This window comes from Mycteria americana, chromosome 1 (assembly GCF_035582795.1).
Source record: "Mycteria americana isolate JAX WOST 10 ecotype Jacksonville Zoo and Gardens chromosome 1, USCA_MyAme_1.0, whole genome shotgun sequence".
Classification (NCBI taxonomy): Eukaryota; Metazoa; Chordata; class Aves; order Ciconiiformes; family Ciconiidae; genus Mycteria; species Mycteria americana.
The window spans coordinates 32,499,878-32,519,380 of NC_134365.1; the positions used below are offsets into that span (position 1 = coordinate 32,499,878).

The 19,503-nt window shown below is 35.7% G+C and overlaps 1 protein-coding gene across 30 annotated transcripts in view; it reads left to right on the top strand.

The window, feature by feature from the left end:
* The first annotated feature begins 7,154 nt into the window (after nucleotides 1–7,154).
* Nucleotides 7,155–19,503, top strand: part of NRCAM (neuronal cell adhesion molecule) — a 62,103-nt gene continuing 49,754 nt past the window's right edge. For 15 of the 30 annotated variants that reach the window (XM_075491571.1, XM_075491581.1, XM_075491572.1 and 12 more), the window contains exons 1-7: nucleotides 7,155–7,331; nucleotides 8,253–8,375; nucleotides 8,755–8,925; nucleotides 9,379–9,435; nucleotides 11,558–11,669; nucleotides 13,674–13,858; nucleotides 15,252–15,383. In XM_075491571.1, the coding sequence (XP_075347686.1) occupies nucleotides 7,193–7,331; nucleotides 8,253–8,375; nucleotides 8,755–8,925; nucleotides 9,379–9,435; nucleotides 11,558–11,669; nucleotides 13,674–13,858; nucleotides 15,252–15,383 (919 nt within the window). In that variant the 5' untranslated portion in view covers nucleotides 7,155–7,192. The remainder of the gene's footprint in view (nucleotides 7,332–8,252; nucleotides 8,376–8,754; nucleotides 8,926–9,378; nucleotides 9,436–11,557; nucleotides 11,670–13,673; nucleotides 13,859–15,251; nucleotides 15,384–19,503) is intronic. The other 15 variants (XM_075491574.1, XM_075491590.1, XM_075491570.1 and 12 more) reach the window with 2 other exon arrangements.

A 19,503-nucleotide genomic window follows, 5' to 3' on the forward strand; every position in this document is an offset into this window, starting at 1 on the left:
AAAATGAAGAAGGGCAGAGAAGCCCAGTTGAATGCTAATTATTTGTGAAATTAAGATCATATTGACAATTTGCTGAAAACCCCAGGACAATTCCTAGTTGCTGTAACAATCACCCTTATCTTCATATAAGAGGTTTCCAGGAGCTGATATGAGATCTAGTAAAAGATTCAAATACCTACAATTCAGACACTGGAAGCATCTTACTTTTTCATCCAGAAGAGTAAGTTAAGTTAGGCTCTTAGATTTCCTAGGCAGTGCCTGAAAACAGTTAAATACCTAACTTTAAGTTAAAAGCATGTGTGCTGAGCAGGGAACTCAAGCATTAACCAGTGAGGAAACATCCAGAAGAGAGGAAATCCCAAGATCTGAAATTCTTGTCTAATATAAGACTGTGTTAGTGGGGAACCTTGAAGGTAGCACTCCATGCTGAAAAGGAAGCAATGGTAGCTGCTGCGTTCTATAGCCCTAATAGCTAATTTTATGAAATTATTTATGCTTCAGGTTGTTATTTTCTTCTTAAGATAAGCATGATCACATTTTCAGAATTCAGTGAACCTTGCTGCACCTCACAGTGACTATTCATTTGTTAAACAGTTACCAGAGAAGAGAACATAGGGCTGGTGTTAAATTGATGGATTAATACGTCAGTAAATTTGCCTATGATTCTAATCGGCATGGCTTTCTTTACTCCCATGTTTTTGGTCCTTACCTTCCATAAATGCATGTTTTTCTTTAATAATCATTGACATAAATTGCAACTGCTTTGGTGTTTTTTACCCTATGCATATTTACAAGCCTCTCAAACCAATGACCTGTATTTCTGTAACAAGATCAATATATCTGAATCACATCAGACTTGTGCTGTGAATGCCTTTGGAGCAATAAACTGTGGCTTAAAAAGGGCTTTAAAAGTTTGATGAATGAATGTCTTATTTTCTAAACTTAATTTTTCTCCTTAAATATTTTTGCAGGCTAGAAATAGTGTTTTAAACTCATCTTGTAGTCTAGGAACTAATGTAAATTGTGCACCACTCTAATATCTTTTGTATAGAGCAACACCTCAGGTTAAATTAACCAGAAATGCATCAATAAACAAAAATGAGTAGCCCTTTTAGATGTATCACATTAACTTTCAATTAACTTGTTCCCTACTACATAATATATAATAACTTTCTTAGGTCTGATAAAGTCACATACTTGAATTTTTAGCCAAAAATCATATTAACCAAAATTACATCTGTAATGATGTTATTGCTTTCATAAATAATGATTAGAATGGGCTCTGGGAGAGCACCACAAGGGAAGGACTTACATTTTCTGTGGGTCTTCCCTACATACCCACCACAGAGACCTGGTGGTGAGAACATACTCGATTAGTTGAACCTTTAGGTTTCATCCAGGTTAGCAGTTCCTATGCTTGTCAATGTCTCAAAGGAGGTAAGGATGACTGACAATGTATCTGACCAAAAGCAGTTTGACTTGCTCTGAAACATTATTGATGAGAAGACATGTATGCAAAATATTTGAAGTAAACAATAAAGATGTGACAAGATGATTTTTTTTGTTTAGTTATTTTTCAAATCAAAAGGGATTGCATGTCTATTGAGTAGAATTGGGTGCTTTCATCTTTGTAAGAGTAATTTTAGCCTGAAGCATTGTTTTGGTTCTTCCATATGATCATATGGGTGGATTGATTTTGACTGCAGCATGAGGGCAGTGCACTCCATTAATTCTGATTTGCTGTCTCCTCACTATCAATGTTTTGTGTCCTTGCAAGGCCAAAATCACATACCATGGTTGCCCTTAAAAAGTCAACACTTCAGAAAAGTTTCTCATACCATGAACTTTGAGATAAATGTAGTAATATCTGACACAATGGAAATCATGGCTGGAATTTCAGGCATCACTGCATGGGTTACAGTGCTAAATGTTTTAAATGTTTTCTTTTTAATGGTGACCAATGTACTTGTCAGAGATACTTATCTTCCCTCTCAAAATGCTAATTTTCTTTTAACTAACAAATGTTTCTCTTTAATCTCCATTTGTCCATTCAACTGCTGATTCTGATGGGGGAATAAAAGCAAAACTTCTAGAAGAATGTAAGTTCCTGTCCACAAAAACTAGGCTGTGTGCTGCTGAAAATTAATACTGGTTGTGTTGCAAATTGAATTTGCAGTCCAAAAATGTGTGATTCTGACATTTAGTTAATAATTTGGTTTGCTGTAGCTAAATGTTTTGTGCATGCAGTGTTCAGAAAATACTACTGTACATAAATCAGTGTTCTGATATTTTGAACAAATTAATTGTGTGATTTTTGATTGTGTGCTATCTGAACATTAAAATCTTTACTCAATATCAGCATGAGCAATGTTTTATTACTACTTTCAGGAGTAAATATATTTGATAAAAAATAAATTTATTGGAATATATGTACTTATATACTATTTTACATGTCCTAGTTGGAGATAGTTTTATATCCTTAAAAAACAGTGGTTACAGTTCTTTAAGTAGACCTTATCTTTTATGGGATCACCTAACTCAGCTCTACTGTCATAGTTAATTTAGTAAGTTTTAAGTGCAATGCATAGCATAGGGGTGGAGACTTCAGGTCTTTGATGTGCATCAGATGGAATATGCTGTATGTTGGGCAGTGTTCATGTCATGTCCCCTTTCAGAGTGTGCTTGCTTTTCCCAAGTAAGCATCTGATGTGTACTGACCCAGAGAAATGCGTCTGAGAGGGAAAAGGACCGGCTTCAAAGTGCCTCTCTAAAGAAATACACAAAAAGTCGTCATCGTGTAAAAAATGTCACCATCCTCTTTTAAGCACTCTCCTCTCTGCAGCGAGGAAGAGGAGCAAAACCCAGCGCTGCATGGCCTGTTCTGTTCTGCGTAGCTGCTATATCTCATTATGATTCCATGATCTGATTTTTTTTTCCTGGCTATTCCTTGTGTGTAGGGCTTTACGGACAGCTACCTCTTTCTGTGCAACAGAGTACTTTAAAGTATAATGGTAGGGAAGACTTAAAATAAAAATCCCAGTTTTACAATTTTAACTGGCTAGAGTGAGGCATGAGAACACAGTTAACTCTAATGATTGAAATATTTTGCTAAAGTGGCTAGAAATGACCCCAGAGTACTAGCAAAGTGTATTGCTGGACAGACAATTTACAACATTAGACAGGGATGTTAACGGGCATGTTATTAAACTGGTTCCTTTAGATGACACTGAACTATAAACAGATGAATAATGTTGAGGAAGACACCTTTCTCACTATCTTAATATCATAAACAGGATATTTTTTTAATGCAAAAATGGGCATACATAATGTAACAGATTATAAATTACTTTAAGTAGGTAGGCACCAACTACTTTGTCAGGTGAATAAATTCTGTTTTGTGTTACTCATTCTAGAGTACTTGATAAATCATAAATGTTAAATGTTTGTTTCTCCTGGGGCAATTCACAAGATTTACTATATTTTTGTTGGGTTTTTTAAGGAGAACTAGTACTAGACTTTTCCTACATGTCTACTCTTTTTGGAAACTAGTTACTATTTTTGTCATTTTTTTACAGAGTGTTTTAGTTATAACACATCTTTTACTCCTGAAAAGTAGTTCCAAAAAGCATGCTCTTTATATTAATTCAATATGTTGAGCACAATAAATGTGTGAAAAGTTTACACCCATAGAGAATTTGGAAATACATAGAATGTTTAGAAATACAAAGCAATGTACTTTTCTTTCTTCTGTGTGGTAAAAAACGTTTTGTGTGGGTATATGTCTCACAACTCTTCATTCAGGGTGTGTTGGACTTATAATTCAAGTGTCCTTTGGTTTTTTGAAAATCTTGAAATCTGACACATAGAAATGATATTCATTAAACTTTTTGGCCAAGATCTTCATCCACTGTAAATCAGCATAGCTCAGTTGGAAGTTAGTATAGCTACACTGATTTACAAGAGTAGAGGGCTTCAGCCTCCTAATAGAAAGGATACTTTAATCCTGATCTTCTGTCAATGATTTGATTGCTAATTGCAATTCTGCTTTCTCTGCTTACAAAACTATCTTGCTGATACTTTGAAAATATTGTTAAATTCCTCTCTGTTTCTTATATTCCATAATGAAGTGTCGCAACCTCCTACGATAACTCAGCAATCTCCAAAAGATTACATTGTTGACCCTCGAGAGAATATTGTAATACAGTGTGAAGCAAAAGGAAAGCCACCTCCTAGGTTAGTAGCATTTTGTTTTGCTTTTGTTGGCCTAACAGCATAGGAAAACTAGGAGAACATAATGTAACTTTTGTAAACTAACAAGTATATGCATATGTATGTGCTTGCACATGCAGAAACATGCACGCACTCCTACCTTTGTAATTTAAACAGCTACCAGATAGTGGCATAAACTTGACTTTTCTCATACTTGACATTTAAGCTTTTCTATAGTCATCACACAACTGTAGTATTTTTTTTCTCCTCAAAGCTCTAACAATAAAATAATACCCGACTATTACAAGAGCAGATAGGTAAATGCCCATGGAATGCACTAAGAGGCCTGCCATACTATGAACTGGATCACATTCCAGATTTAGGCATAGTGTCTAAGAAGAATAGATGTTGAATAAATTCAGAGTAACGCTAATAAATTTGAATTTAATGTTTTGTAAAACATTCCGGTTTACGAGGCTCATCTTGAAATACATAAGCATTTTGTCAGAAGTTATGTAATGTGTATCAGTTTTAATGACCAGTAGCCTTGATTTACCAAGTGTATTTAATAGCCTCAAGTTTTGGTTTTGGCAGAAATGGTAACCCTGTGTATAGATCAGATTCCTGATCGTCTTCCATTTTAAGGCCCTATTTCAGTATCTTGAAATATTTGAAAACTACTCATTCCAAGATACTGAGTACCTGGACTGGAAACAGCAGGAGCCGTGATGCATTCTGGCATTGCTAGTAACTGCTTCTGACTTCAGAGACTATAAAGAGAAATGGGCTTCTCTCTGTGCTTGGTAGTGTTATGTTTCAGCTTACTTACAAGGTCAGTCTATAATTGCTCATTCAGACGCACACAGAGCTCATTAAATGTACTTCCTCTGAATAACCAGGGTTTTTTCTACGTTATTACTTCTGGTTGCCTTGGGATCATGATCGTTATGACCATGCCTTGGGATCATTCTGGGCAGCAGAATGGAGAAGATGGAGATTATCTGGGATACTGTCAACTTTTCTAGTGTTCTGTTAATGGTAGGAGTGCCATAAAGCTGCTATGTTTACCAGCATTTTAATTTAGCAGGTACAATGCCATTCTTAAGAGTCTGGGTGTTGACCAGATTATTATTGTGTGCTTTGGGACAATTGTAGTGCTTCTGCAGATGTTTCTCTTGAAGGCCTTTTTTGGGTTGGATTTACCTGAGAGACTAAGAGCACTGTCCGTGACACTGACATATCTGAGTCATGTGCCAGGGCTCTCTGTTGTACAGCCTCACCTTTCCCATCAAACCTGTGTCTTGCTTTGTTCCCCTGCTACAGAGGAAGTGACAGGATTTAAGTGCAGGATTTTCTAATGAGTTTTATAAGCTTGTGCTTAGTTTTGCTTATTTTTAAAGATATGACATCCAAATAATTTATTTCAATAATTAGTCTGGTCCGTCAGTCTTGATGATGTGAAAATGCATATTGGAACTTGAGCTGCTTCAAAGCTCTGAAGTTGAAGATGAACTTTCTCAGCCCGGAGTGTGAATTGTTTGTTAAAACAGGGTAACTTCTTACTGGGGAGAGCAGCTGGCATAAAGGTTTATGGATACCTATAGCTTGAGCAGCAAAGATTCTGACTTTCATGTATCTCAAATTCAGGGTTTCGTACCACATTTGTCACCTCTCATTTGAAACTACATTACAGTTCCCTATATCCTTCAGTGTTATTGGTGGCAAAGGATTACAGGAACCCCACGTTCTGCAGCTTCACCCGCAAGGTCGTAAGAAACAGGTTCACTATTGGTTCACTATGCACACTAGTCCTGCCAAAAGCACTGCAGTGTGGTGCAGTGCTGCTGGTCAGGTCCAGTTCTTCTGCTCTTCCCCACCACAAAATGCAAATAGCATGTCCAGTCTTGCCCTCCTACTGCAGAAGGTCAGCACACAATTTGAGTCACTTAAAATTTGAGCTTTTCTAGTACTGTATATGTTTATACTTTTAGGAAGCATTCAAACAGTAAGTGTATATAGTGTTTGTGTTTAAGGTTATGAAGCAGAAGTGTAACAAGTAGGAAAACTGCCGTTCACAACATTTGAACCTGTGAGTGCTCAGCGCTTCACGGGCCTTGGTCTTGTTCTCTGTAACTATACTTTTAGCCATTAACAAAGCACATGTAAGAAATTGGTGTTTACGGTAGTATAAGTTGCAGACTGAATCTCTGCTTTTTTTTTTTTTTAATGAGTTCTAATAGTCTTCATTTTTAGTGACTACTTTTCAAAACATCTCTTGCTTTGAGTAACACCAGTATAAATTTACTAGATTAATTATGGGCTATCAGACTGCAAGATTTCATTTAAAGAATCATGGTTGTTTGTGTTAGAGTAGTGAAAAGAAATCAAACTAACCATACAGTCTTTAATTCACTCGCATTACTTTAAAATGGCCAAACCAATTAAAAGAAATGGTCTCCTGCTGGGACCTGAGATGACACATTTCAGCCCAGAGCAAGTTTTTAAAGGCAGGTTTATAAACCCTTTCAACAATAGGTTTTATAATGGAAATGCTAATGTAGCTTTAGCAATATCAGTTCTCGCAGATGTTACTGTATCATCTTTAGTAGAAAGAAAATCAGTTCTTTTCCATATATGATTAACTTCAGAATCTTTTAATGTAATTTTTTTTTTAAATATTGCCTTTGAAATGGCTCCTGTTAACAAGTTCAGCCAAGCCTTTTATCTTAAAATATTGCCAGATTTTTTGTATTAAAAGTGCTCTATTACTTTATTAGTTAATTTAGTTTGGAAACAAGTCTTACTTATCTGCTAAAGAAAAAATACCATGTATTATTGAAAATTACTTTTTTCTTCTTTCTGTCCGTACAATCTACAAAAGGCAAATGAAGAAGAAACTTTTCTTTTTTGTTTTTATTATTTTAGCTTCTCCTGGACACGCAATGGAACTCATTTTGATATAGATAAAGATGCACAGGTAACAATGAAACCAAATTCAGGGACCCTTGTGATCAATATTATGAATGGTGGGAAGGCAGAAGCATATGAAGGAGTATACCAGTGTACAGCAAGGAATGAACGAGGAGCAGCCATTTCCAACAATATTGTTATAAGGCCTTCTAGTAAGTGAAGCTCTTAATGTTCATAAAATGTGAAACACTTCAATTTACTTATTTTCTTATGAATGTTTCTGGGGTTTTTTTTCCTGTCTTAAAAATTTAATCATCAAAGTGATCATGTTAGAACGTATTGTATAGTTTCTGGTATTCAGATTTAATAATGTATTGCATGTTCTCTCCCATGTTCCTTGGAAAATTTAATAACCAAAATGCTCTCCTGATTTTTTTTGTATGTCTGGATGAACTGTGATGTTTAAAATTGGGTTGTATATATGATGCTACAATTAAAATAAAATGTTTAAATCCTTAATGCACATCATTGATGAGGACAATTTTTATTCTCTTTCTGATGCATGTATTCCATAGTTTTTATAATAGCTTTAATACAGAACAGACTGGGACCAAAAAGAAGATAAAGCTAAAAAATTTTGATTAATGGTAGGCTGTTCCTACAGCTTTTTATGTGATTTTTATCTCAGATCAGTTTTTCACGCTTCTCTGCTTAAAATGTGCTGTTCTCACATGTTTTAATAAAACTGTGTGTGTATCATACTGTTTCAGGAAGGTCTACCTTTTTGTCTAAATTAGTGCATCACTTTTTTTTTTTTTTTGCATTATCATAGTTAAAACTTTCCAAGACTGTTACAGAACCTTTAATGAGTAGCCAAAATAATTTGAATCAGTTGGTTATACTTTCAACAAATAATTGCTGTAAAAAATGTTTTAAAGAAAACCTACTTTTCTCCCAGGAAAACATAAAAAAGAACAAAAATTCAATCTTCAGTAAACATGATAGGACTTAATATTCTGATGCATGTAGTTCTGATGTTCTGATAACATTCTGATGCATGTGCATTTCTTCTTTAAATTCTGGAATTTTTGGCAACCCATAGTTTGTAAGTGTATTAAAATTGCTTTCTATAGGATCCCCTTTATGGACAAAAGAAAAACTAGAACCAAATCAGGTTCGAGAAGGCGATTCACTAGTACTACACTGCAGGCCTCCTGTTGGCTTACCACCACCTATAATATTTTGGATGGATAATGGTGAGTTTGGTTTTTTATGCAGAATTAGTTTACTTTTTGCAGTTTTTCTACATAGTTGATCATTGCTTACCAAGACCACAGATGGTGGAGTTTCCCTCTAAATTAAAATTCAAAGAATTTCCATTTCTGTAGAAATGAAGAAACAAGCAGATATGCAGCCCAAATGCATGAAGCCAAAAGCAGCTGGAGATTTTAATGTAAGTTGTAGATTAACACACTGGGGAAGAATGGGAAGACAAGGGAGCTCAAGAGGAAACTTAGAAAGGTCTATATATTTACAAACCCACAAACAGCGTAATCAAGCGAATGTGGAGTCTGCAGATCATAATAAAGGAGTGTGTATTATAACTGAGATAAATGTGTTCTTGTTTTTCCTTAGCTTTCCAAAGGCTGCCTCAAAGTGAAAGAGTTTCCCAAGGTCTAAATGGAGACCTTTATTTTTCTAATGTACAACCAGAAGACACCCGGGAGGACTATATCTGCTATGCAAGATTTAATCATACGCAAACTATACAGCAGAAACAACCCATTTCTGTAAAAGTCTTTTCAAGTAGGTATTGCATTACCTAATTACATACTTACATAGTATCTATACAGAATTCTCAAGTTATTCACCAAAGTTAAGTAGTGTTATGCTAGGGAATTTTGTCATTTTAATTCTGAATAAGAAATTACATTACTATATAAACTTAAAATGTAATCTCCAGTTTTCCTGACATATAATTCATTTTAAAAGCTGTCATTTTTTCCCTTTATAAAGTTTTGTCATTTGAAAAAATATTTTGTAAGATTTGAAATATTGGAAAAATACAGTGTAAAAAGTAATAGTTTTCAGATGATTTTCATGTCCAAGAATATCAAGTTACTATGATTATTGTAACTATTGAAACAAATTAATCAATCATTTGATTAACTCACCGTGGCCATATCATCACCTTTTGATTCCCAGTACTTTGATTTATCCCTCTTGTATGCATTCTTCATTATATTCTGTTTATTTCAGTGGATTCATTGAATGACACTATAGCTGCTAATTTGAGTGACACTGATATTTATGGTGGTGAGTTACACTGGTCCCCACTGATATTCCCTGTTTCACAGTAGCATTTAGTTAACTAACTTCACCTCCATGGCTACTTAACCTTTTGTTCCCTTTTCGGTTTCTAATAAAGGTATCTATTAGTGCTGGTGATAATACATGTTTAGAAAGGAACTGCACAGTGTGATCCTTTCAAATATTTAATGTTTCAATGTTATTGTAACATATGGCTCCTAAAAAACATAAACTCTTGTAATAAATGAGTCCTTTCACACTGGGGCAGATTTTACAAACTGTCTATTTGATTGCTTCTATACTGTGTTGCTTTTTTATATTTTTCCTCCAATTTAACTAGTAGTTTGATATGTTCATTATCACTAGGACTGTTCAATATCACATGCTGCATAATAACAATTAAGCATTTAACAGATGCACTTCACATGTAATAGTTTATTGAATGTACCATTCATTTTTAACATATTTCATAAGTGTAAAATCTAAACACTTTAATACTATCTGTATAAATAACTTTGTAGGGGAAAGATGAGTTTTGTTTGTCTGGTGTTTAAGCTGATCTTTACATTAATCTGTGTTTAATGGTCTTTTGTATATTGTGAATTAAATCCTCCCGAACAGGTGTATGTGTGTTTAGCAAGGCTGACTTTGGAGCAACACTGATACTGTAACACTTGAGGTTCTAGACTCTCCATTTGATGCTGTGTGAGATAGTTAGCAAATACATGATATTTCTTCTAGTTTTGTCTTTTTCCTTGTCAAATGAGGCTTTGTACATATTAAACCATAACTTATGGGAATCTAAAATAAAACAGGGGCAGGGAATATTTTAATTCTCTGCATAAAAATAAGATGTCATTCAGGAACAAACAAGAAATATGTATCTGAACACAGACTTATGTATTAGCTGCAATTAGTGAGGAAAACGCCATTCGGTTGGCTCACAACTTAGAAATACCAGAGGTAATTCTGAATTTCCGTAGTCTTGCAAAAGGAGTCAGCTGTCCTTAGCAGTGCCGAAACTGGGTAGATTAGTTATTGCTTGTGACTATCAACTGTGTTCCTCACTCTAGACCGCCCTTTTCTCCCAACTTTTAAGTTGTTTGTGTACTAGTTTTTAAGGAATTCATAGCACATACTGATCAAAATTAAGTGTTCTATTTATGTTAATCTATCAGTAAATTCTGTACCCTAATAAAGAAGAGCTTATTATGTTTCTGCTCACATTTTAAAAAAATACAATAATTTACTCTAATGGTTCAGGCTGCTACTGCACTTTAGAGCAATTTAATCCTATATTTTAAAATTGCTATAAAAGAACATTAGAGTATTTACAGAAAGCACTCTATTATTACAGAAAGCACTCTTATTATGACTTCAATGAAGGCATATGAACTACCATAATACTTCAAAAGCCAACAGAGTATAATGTCAGAAATGGGTCTTATATTTATAGCTGTCTGTTTATGGTAGTTATTTCTTGCAGGTTAATCAATGGTTCTTTATTACCAGACTGGGGAACAGCTTGAATTAAAGTTAAATATATAGTAAGAGGAGAATACAAGGCTTAACTTCTGAAAAGATGCCTCACATTGTCTAGAAAATTGAACAAAGCATATTGCAAAGTGGAGCGTACCTTTTATCCCCTTGGTTTATATTTCTGAATACAATAACTTTGCTTTATTTGTGTTTTGATGGAAGACTAGAAATAATTGGTAACTTTCAGTCTTGCACTATGACTCACATCAGTGACCTCTTACTCCCCGTAATAGTTTTGCTGAAGTGAATAGGGCTGTTTAGGATTAAAGCTCAGCATCCATCCATCAGGCTGCATAGTGGCCTATGTAAAAACTATGTATCAATTGCTCCTGACTTTAATAATAACATTTTTCATGTATGTGTTCAAAATTACAGCATTTAACAGGTTGAGATATGTTATGTCTGTCAAAAACCTGATTTGTTGAACTGTGTAGTTGTGTAACACAATGATTTTTAATTAAAAGGCCGATGTGGAGCAAAATCTCTGTCCAAAATGTGAGAATGGATGTATGCATTTGATCAATATTATAATAAATAAATAAATGTTAAAATAAAATTTAGACATTAATTTTTTTTTTTCTTGTTCCAGCCAAGCCAGTTACAGAGAGGCAACCAATTCTTCTAACACCAACAGGTAGCACAAGTACCAAAGTGGAACTCAGAGGAAATGTGCTTTTGTTGGAGTGCATTGCAGCAGGATTGTGAGTTACTTTTTAGACAGTGGCTTTTCTAAATAAAAATACAGAAACAGAGGGAAACATTTCAGAGGTGCTTAAAATGTTACCACTGTATAAGCTTAGGTATTTCAATGAAACAGAAATGTACAATGGAATGAAACAGAAATGTAAAATGCTCTTTTAAGGAAGTCCACCATTTACTTGGGCATCAGCAGATTTTAAAACTGACCATGAACATAAATATTACGGCCTCTGCCTTCTGATCTCCCCAAACCCTATGCACAGCATTCAGGTTGTACCATTGCTTTTTTAAACGACACAAGCAAGAAACACCAATAGGGTAACCTTGGACACACATCTGCAGAATTGCACTCAGGAATCAAGCCTCTGTTTTTTTTTCCTAAATTTGCAATCAGGCTCTCAAATTATATAAAAATAGATAAGAATCTGCTGGTCTAATCTGAAAAAGCTGCTCATATATGCTAATAATTACTTAGTAGATCAGCTAGGTGGGAGTTGTTAGAACATACCTTCAGCTCCTTACATCCAATTTCTCATTGTAATTGAGTTTAATTGGTACTTGTTTCTTTGATGTAATGCAAGTTTGCTTCTGCTGGTTATTGTGCAAGTAGAAAATGACTAAAGAGCAATTTAACTTCATGAACTAGTTTGATCTTAAATCAATTTCATTCTCAGGTAGAAATCTGAGAATAGATTAGTTACTGCAGAAGTGGAAAATCTTTAGTACCTATTTCAGGAACTGTAAACATGTTTACAGTGCACAAAAGCACATGATGCAGAGTGCTCTGAGGTAGCCATGAGGAAAGCCAATAACTGCAAATGATGCAGCACAGGATCATGCACATGTATTCACTTGCATAAGCTCCATAGGGCACGCTCATGCACAGCTTGACACAGCTTGATACAAGCATCAGTGCAGTGTTTCTGTCTCAGCTGTGGTCTGCTCAGGTGCCTTTGCATCAGCACCACTAGCAAAACCACACCTATGAGTGGGAGTAGCATCAGCTCAGGTAATCTTCACCTGCAATATAGGTACATGCTTTTTGACAACCCTGCAATAAAAATATTCAGCAATCCAAACTCCAATAAAATGGTTGGATGAAAACAGGGGAAAAAATAGAATATTATACATTATATGGCTTTGTGTCTTTAGCCGTCATGTAATTTAAAAAAAAAAATAATTCAATGAGGGAAGCTTACATAGTTGTCCACAAAGGGCCAGATTCAGATTTTGTTTAAAACAACTATTCCTAATTACTGATACTATAATTAAAAGTCAACTTTGCTAGGTGTCCATGTTATAAAATATGTGATATTAGACTGCTAAGGGAATATTTGCCTTGAATCATTACTATTTGAGACAGGACATTCTACTCAGTAAGCCACACCTTGTAATTTCTTGTACTATTAAAAGTATATCTCCATGTGTTTGGACAACTTTCAACTTCAGTGGACACCATGGGGCATAGCCAAGATTTAGACATGGTGCAGTGACAAGTAGCCATCCTTGACTCAGCACTGAGATGGTTTTCTTCATTTCTCATAGGAAATACTTCTGTCTCCTTACAGCTCTGCTGTAAAATTTATGACGTTCATGAAGCATTAGAGTATTGCTCAAATGAAGGACAATTGTATAACTTGTCATTATCTAGAAACTACCTTTAAAATCACCATGAGCATCAATTTAATAGTATAAGTGCAATAAGATTTGAAATACACTTGTACTCATTTCTTAACCATCAGGGTTTTTAGATTAATCAGCAGACAAATGTATTCTATAATTATTAAGCCTACGAACAGATGGCCATTGACAGTGTTAGTGAGGCTTGTCATTTCCTAGAAACAAATGCTGGCATATTTTGCACATTTGCTGGACATGCCCCAAAATCTGGGTAAAGGCTGTTAAAATAATTATTTGTAAAATATATGTTCAAAAAATTAATGTATTGAACTCTCATCTTCCTTTTCTCCAGTCCCTAAATTTGATCTGTGCTTTTGCTTCTCCAGACCCACACCGGTAATCCACTGGATTAAAGAGGGTGGGGAACTGCCAGCCAACAGAACATTTTTTGAAAACTTTAAGAAAACTCTCAAGATTATAGATGTTTCTGAAGCTGACTCTGGGAACTACAAATGTATAGCAAGAAATATATTAGGTTCTGCTCATCATGTCATTTCAGTAACTGTGAAAGGTAATACTAAAATAATCCTTAGTGTAATATTGTCAGTGTCCAGCATGCAAGACTGAATTAAGCTTTCCAGGATAAAATATAGCTGAAAGGATGAATGATAATGGTAAAAACACCCCTGAGGAAATAATCATTAAACTGACTGAATTCTACCACTTTTTTTAATATGTTATTTTATAAAGCAACAGGCTAAATTGAGACTGTACTGTAACAGCAGTGAAATAATTTCTTAGCTTGTACCAGTGCTACATTTATTTTAGATCCTTTGATTAGCTGTCATTAGACTGCTTCTTTCCCTTGTTTTTGTATCTTCCTCCCCACCTCTCTTCTTCATCTCCTTCTTATTTTCTCCATTCACATAGACCAGATTCTTTCTCTTCTCTATTTTACTATTTGTCTTGTGGTCTTATATTTTTCTTCCTTTTCTCTCTTAATTGACATTTCTGGTTTTCTGTCTTCTTCAAGTTTTTTACCCAAGATGATGTCTTACCAGTTCTAAAAACAGTTACAGTATGTTTGTCCAAATAGTAATTGTAAGCATGTTTTGAATACCATGAAACAAAAAACCCAGAATGACAGCTAATTAATCATTGAAATAATCAACTGCAGTGCTTACTTTGCATGCTAAATAGACATTTATTTTATTGTAGACCAGTGTCATTTTATGATTACATTCAACGTCCTTTTTAAGAACAGAAGTTTAATTTTCTGTTTGCATCTGTCCGTCAATCCAAAATCTGAAATCTAATTGCAAGATGTGATAACATATGCTATTTGTGGTTATTTATTGTAAAAGAGATGGAGACATAGACGAATATCTTTTGGTAAGGACAGCGTTCCATCCATGTTGATCTCTGTGTGTTTTCAGCTGTCTGAGGTAAACATCTGGCCCCACTGCAATCACCCATTGAATTCGCAAGACTGAGGATTTTGCCATTTCTAAATGTCACCCTTGACATGAAATATTTTATGTAATCAAACCTAAATTCATTTCTAACAGCCTGTGAGCATGGATATCTCTGAAATTAATCAAAAGACCACTCTAGTCTCTGCAGATGCCATACTCAGATAAATTTTACTTTCTTTAGGAAAGGCAAATTAGATTCGAAGCAAGGAACCCTAAATGAAACAAATAGCCTCTTGTTGCTTATCTCAGAATTTTAATGCAGTGGGTAGCCAATAGCTCAGTTTAGCCAAAGTATAATCTACCAGTTAATCATTGAGTATCACATATATATATAAATATATATATATTAAAAAAAATCAACAGTATAAGTGTAAGTCTGTATCTATACCTACCTTGTTTGAATTATCTTCTGGTTACCATGACTGTGCCTTATGATTTTCTGTACATAATTTTGGAAAACAATTGCTGTGTTTCTCTTCCTAACTCCAGCTGCCCCGTACTGGATAACAGCACCTAGAAACTTGGTCTTGTCTCCTGGAGAAGATGGGACATTGATATGCAGAGCTAACGGCAACCCAAAGCCTAATATAAGCTGGTTAGCAAATGGTGTTCCCATAGCAAGTAAGATTCTTAATTACCTTACAGGAGGATGAGTAAGAGAATATGAGGAATATCAGGGTGTTTTTTTCAAATATAAATGAAGAGCATGTATTTGAGTAGTTTTTGCCTGACAGGTAATACTAAATTATAAATGAGGTGATAAAAATACTGTGGTTCATAAAAGTGGAACAACAAAATATGCCTCTAATGTGCTTGAGAGCACTAAAATTTGTGACTGTACTCCTAGCTATTCTGCCTGGTGTTCTGCTGGTAGCATCCTTGTGGAGATGGGGCTGTAGTAACAAAGCTGCGCTATGCCCCTTTTACAGGGATATTGCTGGGGTGTAATTTTTACCATTGTGTTGCCGTGGCAGTCATGTTTGCTAGATGTCTCCTTTGCCGCCCCACTGCAACACTAATTTTGTCTAGGAATCATAAAGGTGACATAAAAAGTCAAGTCCTCACATCTGTGGATGTACAGAGCACTTTTGCAAGATTTGCAGCTTAGAGTATGTTTGAGCCTTCCAGGCTTCAGCACTAAAAAGCAGCAGCAGCAAAACTGACTGAATGCGTCAGCAAGTGCCTGGCAAACAGCTTGTGCCAAGTAGGTGTCAAAGAAAAGGAACCCCTAAGGCAGTGAAACAGCTGTTTCTGTGTGCATGGGAAAGAAAAGCAACCCTGAATTGGTGATTGAGTCACTTAATTGTTGCAGGGTAATGACTGGCAACGCTGTATGACAGACACAAGATAGCTGCTATATATAGCACAGCTTTACTTGGGAAGAACTTGCTGGAGGACTCTGCAGTGTGTTGTCAGCTGGGTTTGCACTTGGCGTAGGCTGTACCGTAAAATCACACTTGGTTCTCCTACCTTTGTCCTTCCTCTTTCACAAAACGATCTTATAAAAACAGACAATCTACGCTGTTGACTCGTGAGAGATAATGTGCTCTAAAATATTGGTCTGTGCTGACCTATTGCAAGTATGACAGTGTAACTTTCAGGAGTTTCAGGAGATGTTTAAGTCTGTTGATGAAGTACAGGTCACAGAGTTTGGGATGTTGCGGAGGATTGTCTACAGCGAGAATCTAGGAAATAGCAACAGGTAAATAAGAACCCTCATTAGATATATTCAAAATATTTGGGATACAAGAGAGATTAAACCGAACTGGAGGGGAAAATAGGCAACTTTGGGGGGAAGAGTAAGGGTATATATTGAAACAGACAGAAATATTTAGCAAAGAACCTGTTTCAGGAATCCTAATTAAATGTAAGTTGAAATCTCTAGCCTGAGATTTAAAATGAGGAGTTTCCATTGGTTAAATAAGTTATGTAAGCTGACATTAACCACCTCATCAAACAATGGTATTACAGGAAAACAGGAAAATATAAATGTAATATTTTATTGTATATATTGTACATAAATATATCATAATGCATGCCTTATAATCAAAGTTTGGTACCTGTCCTGCTCTTTTCTTTCTGGGTTTTCGGTGGTCTCATCTTCCTTATTATTTTCTATATAGTTACCATTAACTTTTTTTGGTTTGTTTTGAGGAGATCTTTATCCTGCTGTCCTGATAGTTTAACTCTTCTTTTCAGGCCTCCTGACTAGTAAAATCTTTTTCACCTGGTTATGAGATTCGCCTTTGCCTTGAACTGCTTCCTTGTCAAAGCTGTAGGACATGGTGTTCAAACAACAGACAAGCACATTTTCCAGAAAAGCAATGATGTGTTCTGCATTCTTGCAGGATAGCAGTAAAACATTAAGAAACAGAGAGTTTCCAGAAGCAACTGCAGGATGCCACCAAATTTCCCAAATAGGAGGGCAGTATATATTGGCTGGCTGGCCTCGAGGAATCAATACACAGAGTCTTACTGAAGGGAACTCAGTAAAAGTTAAGAGACTTTAATTAAATTACCCACTCAACCTCAGTCGGGAAAAAAAAAAAAGAAAAGAACACAGGAAATAAATAACTGGGTAGCTCACCCTTATGTTAAAGGTCACTTTCACTGCTGAGAAAAGCTGAAGTTTTATCCACCTTAAATATTTAAGTGCAAGTTGATTGGATGCTCCAATACACTGAGTCTGTCAGGGCATCTAAGAAAGAGAAGCATCGTGATCACAGAAAGTGCAGTTCTTAAGATTCTTGTGATTTCGTATTATTCTGAGTTATCAAAAGCTGGTCTGGAAACTACCAAGTACAGTGTGCCTTTTTGTTCACTTGTTACTAAATTATAGAATTGAGCCCCTCCTCTTCCAACTGAATGATTAGTAAAGTACTGTAAAAGGAAACTACAGCAGCTGTTTCAGCTTCAGGGCAGTGCTGAGAGCGCTACACCCATGGCAGGATTTCAAAGAAAAAGAGCTACATTTGAATTTCAAAGCCTTGCTGTCATCATATATCCCACAATGTGCCTCCTGTGGCCCAGTAATCTGTTTGCAATACTTTAATTTTCTATTGGAAAGCACAACTGGGAGATGCTTAATTCTTCCGGTTTTGTTTTTCCATAATGGAGTCAGACAAGGAAGGGGGAGCGTTGAAGAAAGAACCATTCGTCCATATCTCAGTCAAAGAGTGAGGCTTAAATACCAACAGGGAAAAGGGAAGAAAAACCAAAAATGTAGTGTGTCTTAAGCACCTATGGAAAAAAAATTGCAATGGTGTAAATTTTGTTCCAGATTATATAAATCAGAGTAAAAAGGTATTTTTAAAGGAGGATTTTAGGTTTCTTTGAAATATTTTAATTAATTTTTTTCAACAATAATGCTTAAAAGAAAAACTCCAGCATGTCTGAAAAGAAAGCTGCTTCAGACATGCTGGAGTGATAAGGACCTCACCTCCTCATGTTTACTCACAGGAGTAATTTGAACTCACATGCATAGTCCCATTGAGGTCAATTAGAATTACTTTGGCAAGTAGCAACTGCAAGTTCAGGCCATGACTCTGCCTTGCCTTGTGCTTCAATTAACACTCAAGTTCTGCATTATTTATACCGCTGCGTAATCCGTTGTGTTTTACTGCTTAGATATTCAGCATGGTTTTACAAAAGGGAAACCATGCATGAAGTATCTCAACTTTTAAGAAAGTAACAACCCAGATTAATTGGGAAAGGGAAGCACTTTCATAATTGGACTTCAGAAAGGCATTGCAAATACTGCACAAAAGACTAATTTATTGGTTCAGTAGTTTGTAGTTCATGATGAGCTATTAAATATTAAATACACACACTTAGATTTATACAAAGTAGTGCACTGAAAGGCACTGTTTATCTTCTTTCAACGTGTTCTTCACTTGTTTATATCACATTTCACATTGAATCTTAGGTTTTAGTTAGTCTCCATTAGTAATCACATTGAATTTAAGGGAAAAACATTAGACCTTCGATTTCCTTCATGAAAGGCCTCGATAATCCCTGGCTCAGAGATTAGTCATCCGTCGTGTTCTCTGTGAGTACACACACAAGCTGTTCACCACAGCCATGGGAGGGTGGGGAGAAGTCTGCTGGACTCTGATGCCCCGAGGAGTTCAGTCTCAGAGAGGAGAGGACTGCCAGGGCAGACATTTATCCACTGCTTCTGCTGTCGTTGTGTTGGAACTGTGCATCTGGCCTAGGAACTGCAGCAGATGTAGAAACCTTTGATAATCAGGTTTTTGTGTTCTGCACAAGATAGTCAAAGGACAATTGTGGCTAGTGCAGGTAATAACCTGCTGTCCCTTTGGAGGTAATAGTACTATCAGAATCAGAAATTTGGAAACAAGGATTTTGGTGATCACAGGAAAATATTTTGCTGAGGAGCAAGTGAGATGGGTAAGAAAAGGAAAAGGGCATCTTCTTCTGTGTCCCATCTCTTCCAGAATTAAGTCTTTGTCAGTTCACTGTAAGGGGTAGAGTAAGGCAAAACTGGATTACTTGTTTCTTGTTTTTCTTGCTTAGGTTCAGTCTTGGTTTGACCCTATAGGTTCTCAAGTGTCTGATGCACTATACTGCCCACCCTTGCTATTTTACTACCAGTTTTGTGTTCAACTCTGAAAGCATAGCTTCCAGCCTCCCTCCCCCCCAAAAAAAGAAGAAAAAAAGGATTCTAGTCACACAACATTCTCTAAATACGTAATATGGTATTGAGGCAATATGATCAGAG